General features: G+C 46.1%; 1 protein-coding gene across 3 annotated transcripts in view; it reads left to right on the top strand.

Annotated features, from left to right (window-relative positions):
• LOC131931181 (transient receptor potential cation channel subfamily A member 1 homolog) overlaps positions 1 to 20,228 on the top strand; it is a 132,359-nt gene that overhangs the window by 41,907 nt on the left and 70,224 nt on the right. For all 3 annotated transcript variants that reach the window (XM_059287888.1, XM_059287898.1, XM_059287903.1), the window contains exons 8-12: positions 67 to 160; positions 387 to 582; positions 2,916 to 3,099; positions 5,435 to 5,542; positions 6,193 to 6,281. In XM_059287888.1, coding sequence (XP_059143871.1) covers positions 67 to 160; positions 387 to 582; positions 2,916 to 3,099; positions 5,435 to 5,542; positions 6,193 to 6,281 — 671 coding nt within the window. The remainder of the gene's footprint in view (positions 1 to 66; positions 161 to 386; positions 583 to 2,915; positions 3,100 to 5,434; positions 5,543 to 6,192; positions 6,282 to 20,228) is intronic.

Consider the following 20,228-nt stretch of genomic DNA (forward strand, 5'->3'; position numbering starts at 1 on the left):
GGTGGATCACTGTGACAGAAATGTATGGAGGGTGTCAGTGGTGAGCTGATGTTATTGTCTTGACAGATGGTGAACGCTACAGACATTGAAATGAACACACCTCTACATGTAGCAGTTGAACATTGTCATTATGATGTTGTTAAATTACTTTTAGAAAAGCGTGAGTACTCAGCTTTTGTAATTTGATTGTCATTAAGTTAGTGTTGAAAATTAATACTGTCCACCATCAATTATACAAAGTTTTGAAATAAATGAAAATAAAAATATGAACAAATATTTATTTTAGCCATAAAAATGTGATTCAAGAACCACATTTTTATATTTGCATGTAAAAAGAAAAGAAAAGCATTACATATGTACAGGTTTTCTCAATGTTTTGGTTGCAGGTGCTGACGTAAACAAACAGCGTAAACATTTTATGTATCCCTTGCATCTGGCCGCTCAGTCAGGCAATGTGGGGGTTGTTGAGTTGCTCATACAATACAACGCACGTATTGATGTGCTCAATGATGACCAGGCCACGGCTCTACACAGAGCAGCTGCACTCAATCATGTTGGTGTGGTGACCTTATTGGTGGAGAAGTAGGTTTTAATGATGTTGGTGTGGTGACCTTATTGGTGGAGAAGTAGGTTTAAATGATGTTGGTGTAGGTCTAAATGATGTTGGTTTAGGTCTAAATGATGTTGGTGTATGTCTAAATGATGTTGGTGTATGTCTAAATGATGTTGGTTTAGGTCTAAATGATGTTGGTGTATGTCTAAATGATGTTGGTGTATGTCTAAATGATGTTGGTTTAGGTCTAAATGATGTTGGTTTAGGTCTAAATGATGTTGGTTTAGGTCTAAATGATGTTGGTTTAGGTCTAAATGATGTTGGTGTATGTCTAAATGATGTTGGTGTAGGTCTAAATGATGTTGGTGTATGTCTAAATGATGTTGGTTTAGGTCTAAATGATGTTGGTTTAGGTCTAAATGATGTTGGTTTAGGTCTAAATGATGTTGGTTTAGGTCTAAATGATGTTGGTGTATGTCTAAATGATGTTGGTTTAGGTCTAAATGATGTTGGTTTAGGTCTAAATGATGTTGGTTTAGGTCTAAATGATGTTGGTTTAGGTCTAAATGATGTTGGTGTATGTCTAAATGATGTTGGTGTATGTCTAAATGATGTTGGTTTAGGTCTAAATGATGTTGGTGTATGTCTAAATGATGTTGGTTTAGGTCTAAATGATGTTGGTGTAGGTCTAAATGATGTTGGTGTAGGTCTAAATGATGTTGGTGTATGTCTAAATGATGTTGGTTTAGGTCTAAATAATGTTGGTTTAGGTCTAAATGATGTTGGTTTAGGTCTAAATGATGTTGGTGTATGTCTAAATGATGTTGGTTTAGGTCTAAATGATGTTGGTTTAGGTCTAAATGATGTTGGTGTAGGTCTAAATGATGTTGGTGTAGGTCTAAATGATGTTGGTGTAGGTTTAAATGATGTTGGTGTAGGTCTAAATGATGTTGGTGTAGGTCTAAATGATGTTGGTGTATGTCTAAATGATGTTGGTGTAGGTCTAAATGATGTTGGTGTAGTTCTAAATGATGTTGGTGTAGGTCTAAATGATGTTGGTGTATGTCTAAATGATGTTGGTGTAGGTCTAAATGATGTTGGTGTAGGTCTAAATGATGTTGGTGTAGGTCTAAATAATGTTGGTGTATGTCTAAATGATGTTGGTGTAGGTCTAAATGATGTTGGTGTAGGTCTAAATGATGTTGGTGTATGTCTAAATGATGTTGGTGTAGGTCTAAATGATGTTGGTGTATGTCTAAATGATGTTGGTGTAGGTCTAAATGATGTTGGTGTAGGTCTAAATGATGTTGGTGTAGGTCTAAATGATGTTGGTGTAGGTCTAAATGATGTTGGTGTAGGTCTAAATGATGTTGGTGTAGGTCTAAATGATGTTGGTGTAGGTCTAAATGATGTTGGTGTATGTCTAAATGATGTTGGTTTAGGTCTAAATGATGTTGGTGTATGTCTAAATGATGTTGGTTTAGGTCTAAATGATGTTGGTGTAGGTCTAAATGATGTTGGTGTAGGTCTAAATGATGTTGGTGTATGTCTAAATGATGTTGGTTTAGGTCTAAATAATGTTGGTTTAGGTCTAAATGATGTTGGTTTAGGTCTAAATGATGTTGGTGTATGTCTAAATGATGTTGGTTTAGGTCTAAATGATGTTGGTTTAGGTCTAAATGATGTTGGTTTAGGTCTAAATGATGTTGGTGTAGGTCTAAATGATGTTGGTGTAGGTCTAAATGATGTTGGTGTAGGTTTAAATGATGTTGGTGTAGGTCTAAATGATGTTGGTGTAGGTCTAAATGATGTTGGTGTATGTCTAAATGATGTTGGTGTAGGTCTAAATGATGTTGGTGTAGGTCTAAATGATGTTGGTGTAGGTCTAAATGATGTTGGTGTATGTCTAAATGATGTTGGTGTAGGTCTAAATGATGTTGGTGTAGGTCTAAATGATGTTGGTGTAGGTCTAAATAATGTTGGTGTATGTCTAAATGATGTTGGTGTAGGTCTAAATGATGTTGGTTTAGGTCTAAATGATGTTGGTGTATGTCTAAATGATGTTGGTGTAGGTCTTAATGATGTTGGTGTATGTCTAAATGATGTTGGTGTAGGTCTAAATGATGTTGGTGTAGGTCTAAATGATGTTGGTGTAGGTCTAAATGATGTTGGTGTAGGTCTAAATGATGTTGGTGTAGGTCTAAATGATGTTGGTGTAGGTCTAAATGATGTTGGTGTAGGTCTAAATGATGTTGGTGTATGTCTAAATGATGTTGGTTTAGGTCTAAATGATGTTGGTTTAGGTCTAAATGATGTTGGTGTAGGTCTAAATGATGTTGGTAATCAGTTGTGTGTTTGCTAGGGGTGCTCGTATAAATCGTCGTGACAAGAACAACTACACCCCGTTGCTGCTGGCTGCCTGCTATGGTAATGTGGAGACTGTCTCACACCTGCTGGACAAAGGAGCTGACTACACGGCTGTTGACAAGTATGATAAAACTGCCATCTTTTTGGCTGCTCAGGAGAATCACCTCAATGTTTTGGCGGTAAGGGCTGGGTATGGCTTGGCATGGGTGGGGGATTGGCATGGGTGGGGGATTGGCATGGGTGGGGGATTGGCATGGGTGGGGGATTGGCATGGGTGGGGGATTGGCATGGGTGGGGGCTTGGCATGGGTGGGGGCTTGGCATGGGTGGGGGATTGGCATGGGTGGGGGCTTGGCATGGGTGGGGGCTTGGCATGGGTGGGGGATTGGCATGGGTGGGGGATTGGCATGGGTGGGGGGCTAGGGTTTTCAGTTGCTTTTTGTAGAGTCACTGACAGTGTGAATGGTTTTTGTGGAGTCACTGACAGTGTGAATGGTTTTTGTGGAGTCACTGACAGTGTGAATGGTTTTTGTGGAGTCACTGACAGTGTGAATGGTTTTTGTGGAGTCACTGACAGTGTGAATGGTTTTTGTAGAGTCACTGACAGTGTGAATGGTTTTTGTGGAGTCACTGACAGTGTGAATGGTTTTTGTGGAGTCACTGACAGTGTGAATGGTTTTTGTGGAGTCACTGACAGTGTGAATGGTTTTTGTGGAGTCACTGACAGTGTGAATGGTTTTTGTGGAGTCACTGACAGTGTGAATGGTTTTTGTGGAGTCACTGACAGTGTGAATGGTTTTTGTGGAGTCACTGACAGTGTGAATGGTTTTTGTGGAGTCACTGACAGTGTGAATGGTTTTTGTGGAGTCACTGACAGTGTGAATGGTTTTTGTGGAGTCACTGACAGTGTGAATGGTTTTTGTGGAGTCACTGACAGTGTGAATGGTTTTTGTGGAGTCACTGACAGTGTGAATGGTTTTTGTGGAGTCACTGACAGTGTGAATGGTTTTTGTGGAGTCACTGACAGTGTGAATGGTTTTTGTGGAGTCACTGACAGTGTGAATGGTTTTTGTGGAGTCACTGACAGTGTGAATGGTTTTTGTGGAGTCACTGACAGTGTGAATGGTTTTTGTGGAGTCACTGACAGTGTGAATGGTTTTTGTGGAGTCACTGACAGTGTGAATGGTTTTTGTGGAGTCACTGACAGTGTGAATGGTTTTTGTGGAGTCACTGACAGTGTGAATGGTTTTTGTGGAGTCACTGACAGTGTGAATGGTTTTTGTGGAGTCACTGACAGTGTGAATGGTTTTTGTGGAGTCACTGACAGTGTGAATGGTTTTTGTGGAGTCACTGACAGTGTGAATGGTTTTTGTGGAGTCACTGACAGTGTGAATGGTTTTTGTGGAGTCACTGACAGTGTGAATGGTTTTTGTGGAGTCACTGACAGTGTGAATGGTTTTTGTGGAGTCACTGACAGTGTGAATGGTTTTTGTGGAGTCACTGACAGTGTGAATGGTTTTTGTGGAGTCACTGACAGTGTGAATGGTTTTTGTGGAGTCACTGACAGTGTGAATGGTTTTTGTGGAGTCACTGACAGTGTGAATGGTTTTTGTGGAGTCACTGACAGTGTGAATGGTTTTTGTGGAGTCACTGACAGTGTGAATGGTTTTTGTGGAGTCACTGACAGTGTGAATGGTTTTTGTGGAGTCACTGACAGTGTGAATGGTTTTTGTGGAGTCACTGACAGTGTGAATGGTTTTTGTGGAGTCACTGACAGTGTGAATGGTTTTTGTGGAGTCACTGACAGTGTGAATGGTTTTTGTGGAGTCACTGACAGTGTGAATGGTTTTTGTGGAGTCACTGACAGTGTGAATGGTTTTTGTGGAGTCACTGACAGTGTGAATGGTTTTTGTGGAGTCACTGACAGTGTGAATGGTTTTTGTGGAGTCACTGACAGTGTGAATGGTTTTTGTGGAGTCACTGACAGTGTGAATGGTTTTTGTGGAGTCACTGACAGTGTGAATGGTTTTTGTGGAGTCACTGACAGTGTGAATGGTTTTTGTGGAGTCACTGACAGTGTGAATGGTTTTTGTGGAGTCACTGACAGTGTGAATGGTTTTTGTGGAGTCACTGACAGTGTGAATGGTTTTTGTGGAGTCACTGACAGTGTGAATGGTTTTTGTGGAGTCACTGACAGTGTGAATGGTTTTTGTGGAGTCACTGACAGTGTGAATGGTTTTTGTGGAGTCACTGACAGTGTGAATGGTTTTTGTGGAGTCACTGACAGTGTGAATGGTTTTTGTGGAGTCACTGACAGTGTGAATGGTTTTTGTGGAGTCACTGACAGTGTGAATGGTTTTTGTGGAGTCACTGACAGTGTGAATGGTTTTTGTGGAGTCACTGACAGTGTGAATGGTTTTTGTGGAGTCACTGACAGTGTGAATGGTTTTTGTGGAGTCACTGACAGTGTGAATGGTTTTTGTGGAGTCACTGACAGTGTGAATGGTTTTTGCAGCAACTTTTGTCAGATGGTAGGGTCAAGAGGTTGATCAATGACAGTGACTGTTATGATAACGACCCGCTCCATGTGGCAGCACAAAAAGGCTATTTGGAGGTCGTACAGGTTGGTTCTAATCACTTAAACACCAGTACAGGTGTTAACTTTTAAACTCATGTTAACTTTTAAACTCATGTTAACTTTTAAACTCATGTTAACTTTTAAACTCATGTTAACTTTTAAACTCATGTTAACTTTTAAACTCATGTTAACTTTTAAACTCATGTTAACTTTTAAACTCATGTTAACTTTTAAACTCATGTTAACTTTTAAACTCATGTTAACTTTTAAACTCATGTTAACTTTTAAACTCATGTTAACTTTTAAACTCATGTTAACTTTTAAACTCATGTTAACTTTTAAACTCATGTTAACTTTTAAACTCATGTTAACTTTTAAACTCATGTTAACTTTTAAACTCATGTTAACTTTTAAACTCATGTTAACTTTTAAACTCATGTTAACTTTTAAACTCATGTTAACTTTTAAACTCATGTTAACTTTTAAACTCATGTTAACTTTTAAACTCATGTTAACTTTTAAACTCATGTTAACTTTTAAACTCATGTTAACTTTTAAACTCATGTTAACTTTTAAACTCATGTTAACTTTTAAACTCATGTTAACTTTTAAACTCATGTTAACTTTTAAACTCATGTTAACTTTTAAACTCATGTTAACTTTTAAACTCATGTTAACTTTTTAACTCATGTTAGTGTCTGTTGAAGCATGGTGCAGACCTGGACAGCAAGAATGAGGAGGAGCTGACACCCCTACATCTGGCTGCCAAGTATGGGAGGACCAAGTAAGTGTGGGAGGACCAAGTCAGTTGACACCTTTAGTGTGGGAGGACCATTGACACCTTTAGTGTGGGAGGACCATTGACACCTTTAGTGTGGGAGGACCATTGACACCTTTAGTGTGGGAGGACCATTGACACCTTTAGTGTGGGAGGACCAAGTAAGTTGACACCTTTAGTGTGGGAGGACCAAGTAAGTTGACACCTTTAGTGTGGGAGGACCATTGACACCTTTAGTGTGGGAGGACCATTGACACCTTTAGTGTGGGAGGACCATTGACACCTTTAGTGTGGGAGGACCATTGACACCTTTAGTGTGGGAGGACCATTGACACCTTAAGTGTGGGAGGACCAAGTCAGTTGACACCTTTAGTGTGGGAGGACCATTGACACCTTTAGTGTGGGAGGACCAAGTAAGTTGACACCTTTAGTGTGGGAGGACCAAGTCAGTTGACACCTTTAGTGTGGGAGGACCAAGTCAGTTGACACCTTTAGTGTGGGAGGACCAAGTAAGTTGACACCTTTAGTGTGGGAGGACCAAGTCAGTTGACACCTTTAGTGTGGGAGGACCAAGTCAGTTGACACCTTTAGTGTGGGAGGACCAAGTCAGTTGACACCTTTAGTGTGGGAGGACCAAGTCAGTTGACACCTTTAGTGTGGGAGGACCATTGACACCTTTAGTGTGGGAGGACCAAGTAAGTTGACACCTTTAGTGTGGGAGGACCAAGTCAGTTGACACCTTTAGTGTGGGAGGACCATTGACACCTTTAGTGTGGGAGGACCAAGTAAGTTGACACCTTTAGTGTGGGAGGACCAAGTCAGTTGACACCTTTAGTGTGGGAGGACCAAGTCAGTTGACACCTTTAGTGTGGGAGGACCAAGTCAGTTGACACCTTTAGTGTGGGAGGACCATTGACACCTTTAGTGTGGGAGGACCAAGTAAGTTGACACCTTTAGTGTGGGAGGACCATTGACACCTTTAGTGTGGGAGGACCAAGTAAGTTGACACCTTTAGTGTGGGATGACCATTGACACCTTTAGTGTGGGAGGACCATTGACACCTTTAGTGTGGGAGGACCATTGACACCTTTAGTGTGGGAGGACCATTGACACCTTTAGTGTGGGAGGACCAAGTCAGTTGACACCTTTAGTGTGGGAGGACCAAGTAAGTTGACACCTTTAGTGTGGGAGGACCAAGTCAGTTGACACCTTTAGTGTGGGAGGACCATTGACACCTTTAGTGTGGGAGGACCAAGTAAGTTGACACCTTTAGTATGGGAGGACCAAGTAAGTTGACACCTTTAGTGTGGGAGGACCATTGACACCTTTAGTGTGGGAGGACCAAGTAAGTTTGCACCTTTAGTGTGGGAGGACCATTGACACCTTTAGTGTGGGAGGACCAAGTCAGTTGACACCTTTAGTGTGGGAGGACCATTGACACTTTTAGTGTGGGAGGACCATTGACACCTTTAGTGTGGGAGGACCAAGTCAGTTGACACCTTTAGTGTGGGAGGACCATTGACACCTTTAGTGTGGGAGGACCAAGTCAGTTGACACCTTTAGTGTGGGAGAACCATTGACACCTTTAGTGTGGGAGGACCAAGTCAGTTGACACCTTTAGTGTGGGAGAACCATTGACACCTTTAGTGTGGGAGGACCAAGTCAGTTGACACCTTTAGTGTGGGAGGACCAAGTCAGTTGACACCTTTAGTGTGGGAGGACCATTGACACCTTTAGTGTGGGAGGACCAAGTCAGTTGACACCTTTAGTGTGGGAGGACCAAGTAAGTTGACACCTTTAGTGTGGGAGGACCATTGACACCTTTAGTGTGGGAGGACCAAGTCAGTTGACACCTTTAGTGTGGGAGGACCAAGTCAGTTGACACCTTTAGTGTGGGAGGACCATTGACACCTTTAGTGTGGGAGGACCAAGTCAGTTGACACCTTTAGTGTGGGAGGACCAAGTCAGTTGACACCTTTAGTGTGGGAGGACCATTGACACCTTTAGTGTGGGAGGACCAAGTCAGTTGACACCTTTAGTGTGGGAGGACCAAGTCAGTTGACACCTTTAGTGTGGGAGGACCATTGACACCTTTAGTGTGGGAGGACCAAGTCAGTTGACACCTTTAGTGTGGGAGGACCAAGTCAGTTGACACCTTTAGTGTGGGAGGACCATTGACACCTTTAGTGTGGGAGGACCATTGACACCTTTAGTGTGGGAGGACCAAGTCAGTTGACACCTTTAGTGTGGGAGGACCAAGTCAGTTGACACCTTTAGTGTGGGAGGACCAAGTCAGTTGACACCTTTAGTGTGGGAGGACCAAGTAAGTTGACACCTTTAGTGTGGGAGGACCATTGACACCTTTAGTGTGGGAGGACCAAGTCAGTTGACACCTTTAGTGTGGGAGGACCATTGACACCTTTAGTGTGGGAGGACCAAGTCAGTTGACACCTTTAGTGTGGGAGGACCATTGACACCTTTAGTGTGGGAGGACCAAGTCAGTTGGCACCTTTAGTGTGTGAGGACCAAGTCAGTTGACACCTTTAGTGTGGGAGAACCATTGACACCTTTAGTGTGGGAGGACCAAGTCAGTTGACACCTTTAGTGTGGGAGAACCATTGACACCTTTAGTGTGGGAGGACCAAGTCAGTTGACACCTTTAGTGTGGGAGGACCATTGACACCTTTAGTGTGGGAGGACCAAGTCAGTTGACACCTTTAGTGTGGGAGGACCAAGTCAGTTGACACCTTTAGTGTGGGAGGACCAAGTCAGTTGACACCTTTAGTGTGGGAGGACCAAGTCAGTTGACACCTTTAGTGTGGGAGGACCAAGTAAGTTGACACCTTTAGTGTGGGAGGACCATTGACACCTTTAGTGTGGGAGGACCAAGTCAGTTGACACCTTTAGTGTGGGAGGACCATTGACACCTTTAGTGTGGGAGGACCAAGTCAGTTGACACCTTTAGTGTGGGAGGACCATTGACACCTTTAGTGTGGGAGGACCAAGTCAGTTGACACCTTTAGTGTGGGAGGACCAAGTCAGTTGACACCTTTAGTGTGGGAGGACCATTGACACCTTTAGTGTGGGAGGACCATTGACACCTTTAGTGTGGGAGGACCAAGTCAGTTGACACCTTTAGTGTGGGAGGACCAAGTCAGTTGACACCTTTAGTGTGGGAGGACCAAGTCAGTTGACACCTTTAGTGTGGGAGGACCAAGTCAGTTGACACCTTTAGTGTGGGAGGACCAAGTCAGTTGACACCTTTAGTGTGGGAGGACCAAGTCAGTTGACACCTTTAGTGTGGGAGGACCAAGTCAGTTGACACCTTTAGTGTGGGAGGACCAAGTCAGTTGACACCTTTAGTGTGCGAGGACCAAGTCAGTTGACACCTTTAGTGTGGGAGGACCATTGACACCTTTAGTGTGGGAGGACCAAGTCAGTTGACACCTTTAGTGTGGGAGGACCAAGTCAGTTGACACCTTTAGTGTGGGAGGACCATTGACACCTTTAGTGTGGGAGGACCAAGTCAGTTGACACCTTTAGTGTGGGAGGACCATTGACACCTTTAGTGTGGGAGGACCATTGACACCTTTAGTGTGGGAGGACCATTGACACCTTTAGTGTGGGAGGACCAAGTCAGTTGACACCTTTAGTGTGGGAGAACCATTGACACCTTTAGTGTGGGAGGACCATTGACACCTTTAGTGTGGGAGGACCATTGACACCTTTAGTGTGGGAGGACCATTGACACCTTTAGTGTGGGAGGACCAAGTCAGTTGACACCTTTAGTGTGGGAGGACCAAGTCAGTTGACACCTTTAGTGTGGGAGAACCATTGACACCTTTAGTGTGGGAGGACCAAGTCAGTTGACACCTTTAGTGTGGGAGAACCATTGACACCTTTAGTGTGGGAGGACCATTGACACCTTTAGTGTGGGAGGACCATTGACACCTTTAGTGTGGGAGGACCATTGACACCTTTAGTGTGGGAGAACCAAGTCAGTTGGCACCTTTAGTGTGGGAGGACCATTGACACCTTTAGTGTGGGAGGACCAAGTCAGTTGACACCTTTAGTGTGGGAGGACCATTGACACCTTTAGTGTGGGAGGACCAAGTCAGTTGACACCTTTAGTGTGGGAGAACCAAGTCAGTTGGCACCTTTAGTGTGGGAGGACCATTGACACCTTTAGTGTGGGAGGACCAAGTCAGTTGACACCTTTAGTGTGGGAGGACCATTGACACCTTTAGTGTGGGAGGACCAAGTCAGTTGACACCTTTAGTGTGGGAGGACCAAGTAAGTTGACACCTTTAGTGTGCGAGGACCAAGTCAGTTGACACCTTTAGTGTGGGAGGACCATTGACACTTTTAGTGTGGGAGGACCATTGACACTTTTAGTGTGGGAGGACCAAGTCAGTTGACACCTTTAGTGTGGGAGGACCATTGACACTTTTAGTGTGGGAGGACCATTGACACCTTTAGTGTGGGAGGACCATTGACACCTTTAGTGTGGGAGGACCAAGTCAGTTGACACCTTTAGTGTGGGAGGACCATTGACACTTTTAGTGTGGGAGAACCATTGACACATTTAGTGTGGGAGGACCAAGTCAGTTGACACCTTTAGTGTGGGAGGACCATTGACACTTTTAGTGTGGGAGAACCATTGACATCTTTAGTGTGGGAGGACCAAGTCAGTTGGCACCTTTAGTGTGGGAGGACCATTGACACCTTTAGTGTGGGAGGACCAAGTCAGTTGACACCTTTAGTGTGGGAGGACCAAGTCAGTTGACACCTTTAGTGTGGGAGGACCAAGTCAGTTGACACCTTTAGTGTGGGAGGACCATTGACACCTTTAGTGTGGGAGGACCATTGACACCTTTAGTGTGGGAGGACCAAGTCAGTTGACACCTTTAGTGTGGGAGGACCAAGTCAGTTGACACCTTTAGTGTGGGAGGACCAAGTCAGTTGACACCTTTAGTGTGGGAGGACCAAGTCAGTTGACACCTTTAGTGTGGGAGGACCAAGTCAGTTGACACCTTTAGTGTGCGAGGACCAAGTCAGTTGACACCTTTAGTGTGGGAGGACCATTGACACCTTTAGTGTGGGAGGACCAAGTCAGTTGACACCTTTAGTGTGGGAGGACCAAGTAAGTTGACACCTTAAGTGTGCGAGGACCAAGTCAGTTGACACCTTTAGTGTGGGAGGACCATTGACACCTTTAGTGTGGGAGGACCAAGTCAGTTGACACCTTTAGTGTGGGAGGACCAAGTCAGTTGACACCTTTAGTGTGGGAGGACCAAGTCAGTTGACACCTTTAGTGTGGGAGGACCATTGACACCTTTAGTGTGGGAGGACCAAGTCAGTTGACACCTTTAGTGTGGGAGGACCAAGTAAGTTGACACCTTTAGTGTGCGAGGACCAAGTCAGTTGACACCTTTAGTGTGGGAGGACCATTGACACCTTTAGTGTGGGAGGACCAAGTAAGTTGACACCTTTAGTGTGGGAGGACCAAGTCAGTTGACACCTTTAGTGTGGGAGGACCATTGACACCTTTAGTGTGGGAGGACCATTGACACCTTTAGTGTGGGAGGACCATTGACACCTTTAGTGTGGGAGGACCATTGACACCTTTAGTGTGGGAGGACCAAGTAAGTTGACACCTTTAGTGTGGGAGGACCAAGTCAGTTGACACCTTTAGTGTGGGAGGACCATTGACACCTTTAGTGTGGGAGGACCAAGTCAGTTGACACCTTTAGTGTGGGAGGACCAAGTAAGTTGACACCTTTAGTGTGCGAGGACCAAGTCAGTTGACACCTTTAGTGTGGGAGGACCATTGACACTTTTAGTGTGGGAGGACCATTGACACTTTTAGTGTGGGAGGACCAAGTCAGTTGACACCTTTAGTGTGGGAGGACCATTGACACTTTTAGTGTGGGAGGACCATTGACACCTTTAGTGTGGGAGGACCATTGACACCTTTAGTGTGGGAGGACCAAGTCAGTTGACACCTTTAGTGTGGGAGGACCATTGACACTTTTAGTGTGGGAGAACCATTGACACATTTAGTGTGGGAGGACCAAGTCAGTTGACACCTTTAGTGTGGGAGGACCATTGACACTTTTAGTGTGGGAGAACCATTGACATCTTTAGTGTGGGAGGACCAAGTCAGTTGGCACCTTTAGTGTGGGAGGACCATTGACACCTTTAGTGTGGGAGGACCAAGTCAGTTGACACCTTTAGTGTGGGAGGACCAAGTCAGTTGACACCTTTAGTGTGGGAGGACCAAGTCAGTTGACACCTTTAGTGTGGGAGGACCATTGACACCTTTAGTGTGGGAGGACCATTGACACCTTTAGTGTGGGAGGACCAAGTCAGTTGACACCTTTAGTGTGGGAGGACCAAGTCAGTTGACACCTTTAGTGTGGGAGGACCAAGTCAGTTGACACCTTTAGTGTGGGAGGACCAAGTCAGTTGACACCTTTAGTGTGGGAGGACCAAGTCAGTTGACACCTTTAGTGTGCGAGGACCAAGTCAGTTGACACCTTTAGTGTGGGAGGACCATTGACACCTTTAGTGTGGGAGGACCAAGTCAGTTGACACCTTTAGTGTGGGAGGACCAAGTAAGTTGACACCTTAAGTGTGCGAGGACCAAGTCAGTTGACACCTTTAGTGTGGGAGGACCATTGACACCTTTAGTGTGGGAGGACCAAGTCAGTTGACACCTTTAGTGTGGGAGGACCAAGTCAGTTGACACCTTTAGTGTGGGAGGACCAAGTCAGTTGACACCTTTAGTGTGGGAGGACCATTGACACCTTTAGTGTGGGAGGACCAAGTCAGTTGACACCTTTAGTGTGGGAGGACCAAGTAAGTTGACACCTTTAGTGTGCGAGGACCAAGTCAGTTGACACCTTTAGTGTGGGAGGACCATTGACACCTTTAGTGTGGGAGGACCAAGTAAGTTGACACCTTTAGTGTGGGAGGACCAAGTCAGTTGACACCTTTAGTGTGGGAGGACCATTGACACCTTTAGTGTGGGAGGACCATTGACACCTTTAGTGTGGGAGGACCATTGACACCTTTAGTGTGGGAGGACCATTGACACCTTTAGTGTGGGAGGACCAAGTAAGTTGACACCTTTAGTGTGGGAGGACCAAGTCAGTTGACACCTTTAGTGTGGGAGGACCATTGACACCTTTAGTGTGGGAGGACCAAGTAAGTTGACACCTTTAGTGTGGGAGGACCAAGTCAGTTGACACCTTTAGTGTGGGAGGACCAAGTCAGTTGACACCTTTAGTGTGGGAGGACCAAGTCAGTTGACACCTTTAGTGTGGGAGGACCATTGACACCTTTAGTGTGGGAGGACCATTGACACCTTTAGTGTGGGAGGACCATTGACACCTTTAGTGTGGGAGGACCAAGTAAGTTGACACCTTTAGTGTGGGAGGACCAAGTCAGTTGACACCTTTAGTGTGGGAGGACCATTGACACCTTTAGTGTGGGAGGACCAAGTCAGTTGACACCTTTAGTGTGGGAGGACCAAGTAAGTTGACACCTTTAGTGTGGGAGGACCATTGACACCTTTAGTGTGGGAGGACCAAGTAAGTTGACACCTTTAGTGTGGGAGGACCAAGTAAGTTGACACCTTTAGTGTGGGAGGACCAAGTAAGTTGACACCTTTAGTGTGGGAGGACCATTGACACCTTTAGTGTGGGAGGACCATTGACACCTTTAGTGTGGGAGGACCAAGTAAGTTGACACCTTTAGTGTGGGAGGACCAAGTAAGTTGACACCTTTAGTGTGGGAGGACCAAGTCAGTTGACACCTTTAGTGTGGGAGGACCATTCACACCTTTAGTGTGGGAGGACCATTGACACCTTTAGTGTGGGAGGACCAAGTCAGTTGACACCTTTAGTGTGGGAGGACCATTGACACTTTTAGTGTGGGAGGACCATTGACACCTTTAGTGTGGGAGGACCAAGTCAGTTGACACCTTTAGTGTGGGAGGACCATTGACACCTTTAGTGTGGGAGGACCAAGTCAGTTGACACCTTTAGTGTGGGAGAACCATTGACACCTTTAGTGTGGGAGGACCAAGTCAGTTGACACCTTTAGTGTGGGAGAACCATTGACACCTTTAGTGTGGGAGGACCAAGTCAGTTGACACCTTTAGTGTGGGAGGACCAAGTCAGTTGACACCTTTAGTGTGGGAGGACCATTGACACCTTTAGTGTGGGAGGACCAAGTCAGTTGACACCTTTAGTGTGGGAGGACCAAGTAAGTTGACACCTTTAGTGTGGGAGGACCATTGACACCTTTAGTGTGGGAGGACCAAGTCAGTTGACACCTTTAGTGTGGGAGGACCAAGTCAGTTGACACCTTTAGTGTGGGAGGACCATTGACACCTTTAGTGTGGGAGGACCAAGTCAGTTGACACCTTTAGTGTGGGAGGACCAAGTCAGTTGACACCTTTAGTGTGGGAGGACCATTGACACCTTTAGTGTGGGAGGACCAAGTCAGTTGACACCTTTAGTGTGGGAGGACCAAGTCAGTTGACACCTTTAGTGTGGGAGGACCATTGACACCTTTAGTGTGGGAGGACCAAGTCAGTTGACACCTTTAGTGTGGGAGGACCAAGTCAGTTGACACCTTTAGTGTGGGAGGACCATTGACACCTTTAGTGTGGGAGGACCATTGACACCTTTAGTGTGGGAGGACCAAGTCAGTTGACACCTTTAGTGTGGGAGGACCAAGTCAGTTGACACCTTTAGTGTGGGAGGACCAAGTAAGTTGACACCTTTAGTGTGGGAGGACCAAGTCAGTTGACACCTTTAGTGTGGGAGGACCAAGTAAGTTGACACCTTTAGTGTGGGAGGACCATTGACACCTTTAGTGTGGGAGGACCAAGTCAGTTGACACCTTTAGTGTGGGAGGACCATTGACACCTTTAGTGTGGGAGGACCAAGTCAGTTGACACCTTTAGTGTGGGAGGACCATTGACACCTTTAGTGTGGGAGGACCAAGTCAGTTGGCACCTTTAGTGTGTGAGGACCAAGTCAGTTGACACCTTTAGTGTGGGAGAACCATTGACACCTTTAGTGTGGGAGGACCAAGTCAGTTGACACCTTTAGTGTGGGAGAACCATTGACACCTTTAGTGTGGGAGGACCAAGTCAGTTGACACCTTTAGTGTGGGAGGACCATTGACACCTTTAGTGTGTGAGGACCAAGTCAGTTGACACCTTTAGTGTGGGAGGACCATTGACACCTTTAGTGTGGGAGGACCAAGTCAGTTGACACCTTTAGTGTGGGAGGACCAAGTCAGTTGACACCTTTAGTGTGGGAGGACCAAGTAAGTTGACACCTTTAGTGTGGGAGGACCATTGACACCTTTAGTGTGGGAGGACCAAGTCAGTTGACACCTTTAGTGTGGGAGGACCATTGACACCTTTAGTGTGGGAGGACCAAGTCAGTTGACACCTTTAGTGTGGGAGGACCATTGACACCTTTAGTGTGGGAGGACCAAGTCAGTTGGCACCTTTAGTGTGTGAGGACCAAGTCAGTTGACACCTTTAGTGTGGGAGAACCATTGACACCTTTAGTGTGGGAGGACCAAGTCAGTTGACACCTTTAGTGTGGGAGAACCATTGACACCTTTAGTGTGGGAGGACCAAGTCAGTTGACACCTTTAGTGTGGGAGGACCATTGACACCTTTAGTGTGGGAGGACCAAGTCAGTTGACACCTTTAGTGTGGGAGGACCAAGTCAGTTGACACCTTTAGTGTGGGAGGACCAAGTCAGTTGACACCTTTAGTGTGGGAGGACCAAGTCAGTTGACACCTTTAGTGTGGGAGGACCAAGTAAGTTGACACCTTTAGTGTGCGAGGACCAAGTCAGTTGACACCTTTAGTGTGGGAGGACCATTGACACCTTTAGTGTGGGAGGACCAAGTCAGTTGACACCTTTAGTGTGGGAGGACCAAGTCAGTTGACACCTTTAGTGTGGGAGGACCATTGACACCTTTAGTGTGGGAGGACCAAGTCAGTTGACACCTTTAGTGTGGGAGGACCATTGACACCTTTAGTGTGGGAGGACCATTGACACCTTTAGTGTGGGAGGACCATTGACACCTTTAGTGTGGGAGGACCAAGTCAGTTGACACCTTTAGTGTGGGAGAACCATTGACACCTTTAGTGTGGGAGGACCATTGACACCTTTAGTGTGGGAGGACCATTGACACCTTTAGTGTGGGAGGACCATTGACACCTTTAGTGTGGGAGGACCAAGTCAGTTGACACCTTTAGTGTGGGAGGACCAAGTCAGTTGACACCTTTAGTGTGGGAGAACCATTGACACCTTTAGTGTGGGAGGACCAAGTCAGTTGACACCTTTAGTGTGGGAGAACCATTGACACCTTTAGTGTGGGAGGACCATTGACACCTTTAGTGTGGGAGGACCATTGACACCTTTAGTGTGGGAGGACCATTGACACCTTTAGTGTGGGAGAACCAAGTCAGTTGGCACCTTTAGTGTGGGAGGACCATTGACACCTTTAGTGTGGGAGGACCAAGTCAGTTGACACCTTTAGTGTGGGAGGACCATTGACACCTTTAGTGTGGGAGGACCAAGTCAGTTGACACCTTTAGTGTGGGAGAACCAAGTCAGTTGGCACCTTTAGTGTGGGAGGACCATTGACACCTTTAGTGTGGGAGGACCAAGTCAGTTGACACCTTTAGTGTGGGAGGACCATTGACACCTTTAGTGTGGGAGGACCAAGTCAGTTGACACCTTTAGTGTGGGAGGACCAAGTAAGTTGACACCTTTAGTGTGCGAGGACCAAGTCAGTTGACACCTTTAGTGTGGGAGGACCATTGACACTTTTAGTGTGGGAGGACCATTGACACTTTTAGTGTGGGAGGACCAAGTCAGTTGACACCTTTAGTGTGGGAGGACCATTGACACTTTTAGTGTGGGAGGACCATTGACACCTTTAGTGTGGGAGGACCATTGACACCTTTAGTGTGGGAGGACCAAGTCAGTTGACACCTTTAGTGTGGGAGGACCATTGACACTTTTAGTGTGGGAGAACCATTGACACATTTAGTGTGGGAGGACCAAGTCAGTTGACACCTTTAGTGTGGGAGGACCATTGACACTTTTAGTGTGGGAGAACCATTGACACCTTTAGTGTGGGAGGACCAAGTCAGTTGGCACCTTTAGTGTGGGAGGACCATTGACACCTTTAGTGTGGGAGGACCAAGTCAGTTGACACCTTTAGTGTGGGAGGACCAAGTCAGTTGACACCTTTAGTGTGGGAGGACCAAGTCAGTTGACACCTTTAGTGTGGGAGGACCATTGACACCTTTAGTGTGGGAGGACCATTGACACCTTTAGTGTGGGAGGACCAAGTCAGTTGACACCTTTAGTGTGGGAGGACCAAGTCAGTTGACACCTTTAGTGTGGGAGGACCAAGTCAGTTGACACCTTTAGTGTGGGAGGACCAAGTCAGTTGACACCTTTAGTGTGGGAGGACCAAGTCAGTTGACACCTTTAGTGTGCGAGGACCAAGTCAGTTGACACCTTTAGTGTGGGAGGACCATTGACACCTTTAGTGTGGGAGGACCAAGTCAGTTGACACCTTTAGTGTGGGAGGACCAAGTAAGTTGACACCTTAAGTGTGCGAGGACCAAGTCAGTTGACACCTTTAGTGTGGGAGGACCATTGACACCTTTAGTGTGGGAGGACCAAGTCAGTTGACACCTTTAGTGTGGGAGGACCAAGTCAGTTGACACCTTTAGTGTGGGAGGACCAAGTCAGTTGACACCTTTAGTGTGGGAGGACCATTGACACCTTTAGTGTGGGAGGACCAAGTCAGTTGACACCTTTAGTGTGGGAGGACCAAGTAAGTTGACACCTTTAGTGTGCGAGGACCAAGTCAGTTGACACCTTTAGTGTGGGAGGACCATTGACACCTTTAGTGTGGGAGGACCAAGTAAGTTGACACCTTTAGTGTGGGAGGACCAAGTCAGTTGACACCTTTAGTGTGGGAGGACCATTGACACCTTTAGTGTGGGAGGACCATTGACACCTTTAGTGTGGGAGGACCATTGACACCTTTAGTGTGGGAGGACCATTGACACCTTTAGTGTGGGAGGACCAAGTAAGTTGACACCTTTAGTGTGGGAGGACCAAGTCAGTTGACACCTTTAGTGTGGGAGGACCATTGACACCTTTAGTGTGGGAGGACCAAGTAAGTTGACACCTTTAGTGTGGGAGGACCAAGTCAGTTGACACCTTTAGTGTGGGAGGACCAAGTCAGTTGACACCTTTAGTGTGGGAGGACCAAGTCAGTTGACACCTTTAGTGTGGGAGGACCATTGACACCTTTAGTGTGGGAGGACCATTGACACCTTTAGTGTGGGAGGACCATTGACACCTTTAGTGTGGGAGGACCAAGTAAGTTGACACCTTTAGTGTGGGAGGACCAAGTCAGTTGACACCTTTAGTGTGGGAGGACCATTGACACCTTTAGTGTGGGAGGACCAAGTCAGTTGACACCTTTAGTGTGGGAGGACCAAGTAAGTTGACACCTTTAGTGTGGGAGGACCATTGACACCTTTAGTGTGGGAGGACCAAGTAAGTTGACACCTTTAGTGTGGGAGGACCAAGTAAGTTGACACCTCTAGTGTGGGAGGACCAAGTAAGTTGACACCTTTAGTGTGGGAGGACCATTGACACCTTTAGTGTGGGAGGACCATTGACACCTTTAGTGTGGGAGGACCAAGTAAGTTGACACCTTTAGTGTGGGAGGACCAAGTAAGTTGACACCTTTAGTGTGGGAGGACCAAGTCAGTTGACACCTTTAGTGTGGGAGGACCATTCACACCTTTAGTGTGGGAGGACCATTGACACCTTTAGTGTGGGAGGACCAAGTCAGTTGACACCTTTAGTGTGGGAGGACCAAGTCAGTTGACACCTTTAGTGTGGGAGGACCATTGACACCTTTAGTGTGGGAGGACCAAGTCAGTTGACACCTTTAGTGTGGGAGGACCAAGTCAGTTGACACCTTTAGTGTGGGAGGACCATTGACACCTTTAGTGTGGGAGAACCATTGACACCTTTAGTGTGGGAGGACCATTGACACCTTTAGTGTGGGAGGACCATTGACACCTTTAGTGTGGGAGGACCATTGACACCTTTAGTGTGGGAGGACCAAGTCAGTTGACACCTTTAGTGTGGGAGGACCAAGTCAGTTGACACCTTTAGTGTGGGAGGACCAAGTCAGTTGACACCTTTAGTGTGGGAGGACCAAGTAAGTTGGCACCTTTAGTGTGGGAGGACCATTGACACCTTTAGTGTGGGAGGACCAAGTAAGTTGACACCTTTAGTGTGGGAGGACCATTGACACCTTTAGTGTGGGAGGACCAAGTCAGTTGACACCTTTAGTGTGGGAGAACCATTGACACCTTTAGTGTGGGAGGACCAAGTCAGTTGACACCTTTAGTGTGGGAGGACCAAGTCAGTTGACACCTTTAGTGTGGGAGGACCATTGACACCTTTAGTGTGGGAGGACCAAGTCAGTTGACACCTTTAGTGTGGGAGGACCAAGTAAGTTGACACCTTTAGTGTGGGAGGACCATTGACACCTTTAGTGTGGGAGGACCAAGTCAGTTGACACCTTTAGTGTGGGAGGACCAAGTCAGTTGACACCTTTAGTGTGGGAGGACCATTGACACCTTTAGTGTGGGAGGACCAAGTCAGTTGACACCTTTAGTGTGGGAGGACCAAGTCAGTTGACACCTTTAGTGTGGGAGGACCATTGACACCTTTAGTGTGGGAGGACCAAGTCAGTTGACACCTTTAGTGTGGGAGGACCAAGTCAGTTGACACCTTTAGTGTGGGAGGACCATTGACACCTTTAGTGTGGGAGGACCAAGTCAGTTGACACCTTTAGTGTGGG

This window comes from Physella acuta, unplaced genomic scaffold, assembly GCF_028476545.2.
Source record: "Physella acuta isolate Inbredline_101_S28 unplaced genomic scaffold, ASM2847654v3 ptg000103l, whole genome shotgun sequence".
Classification (NCBI taxonomy): Eukaryota; Metazoa; Mollusca; class Gastropoda; family Physidae; genus Physella; species Physella acuta.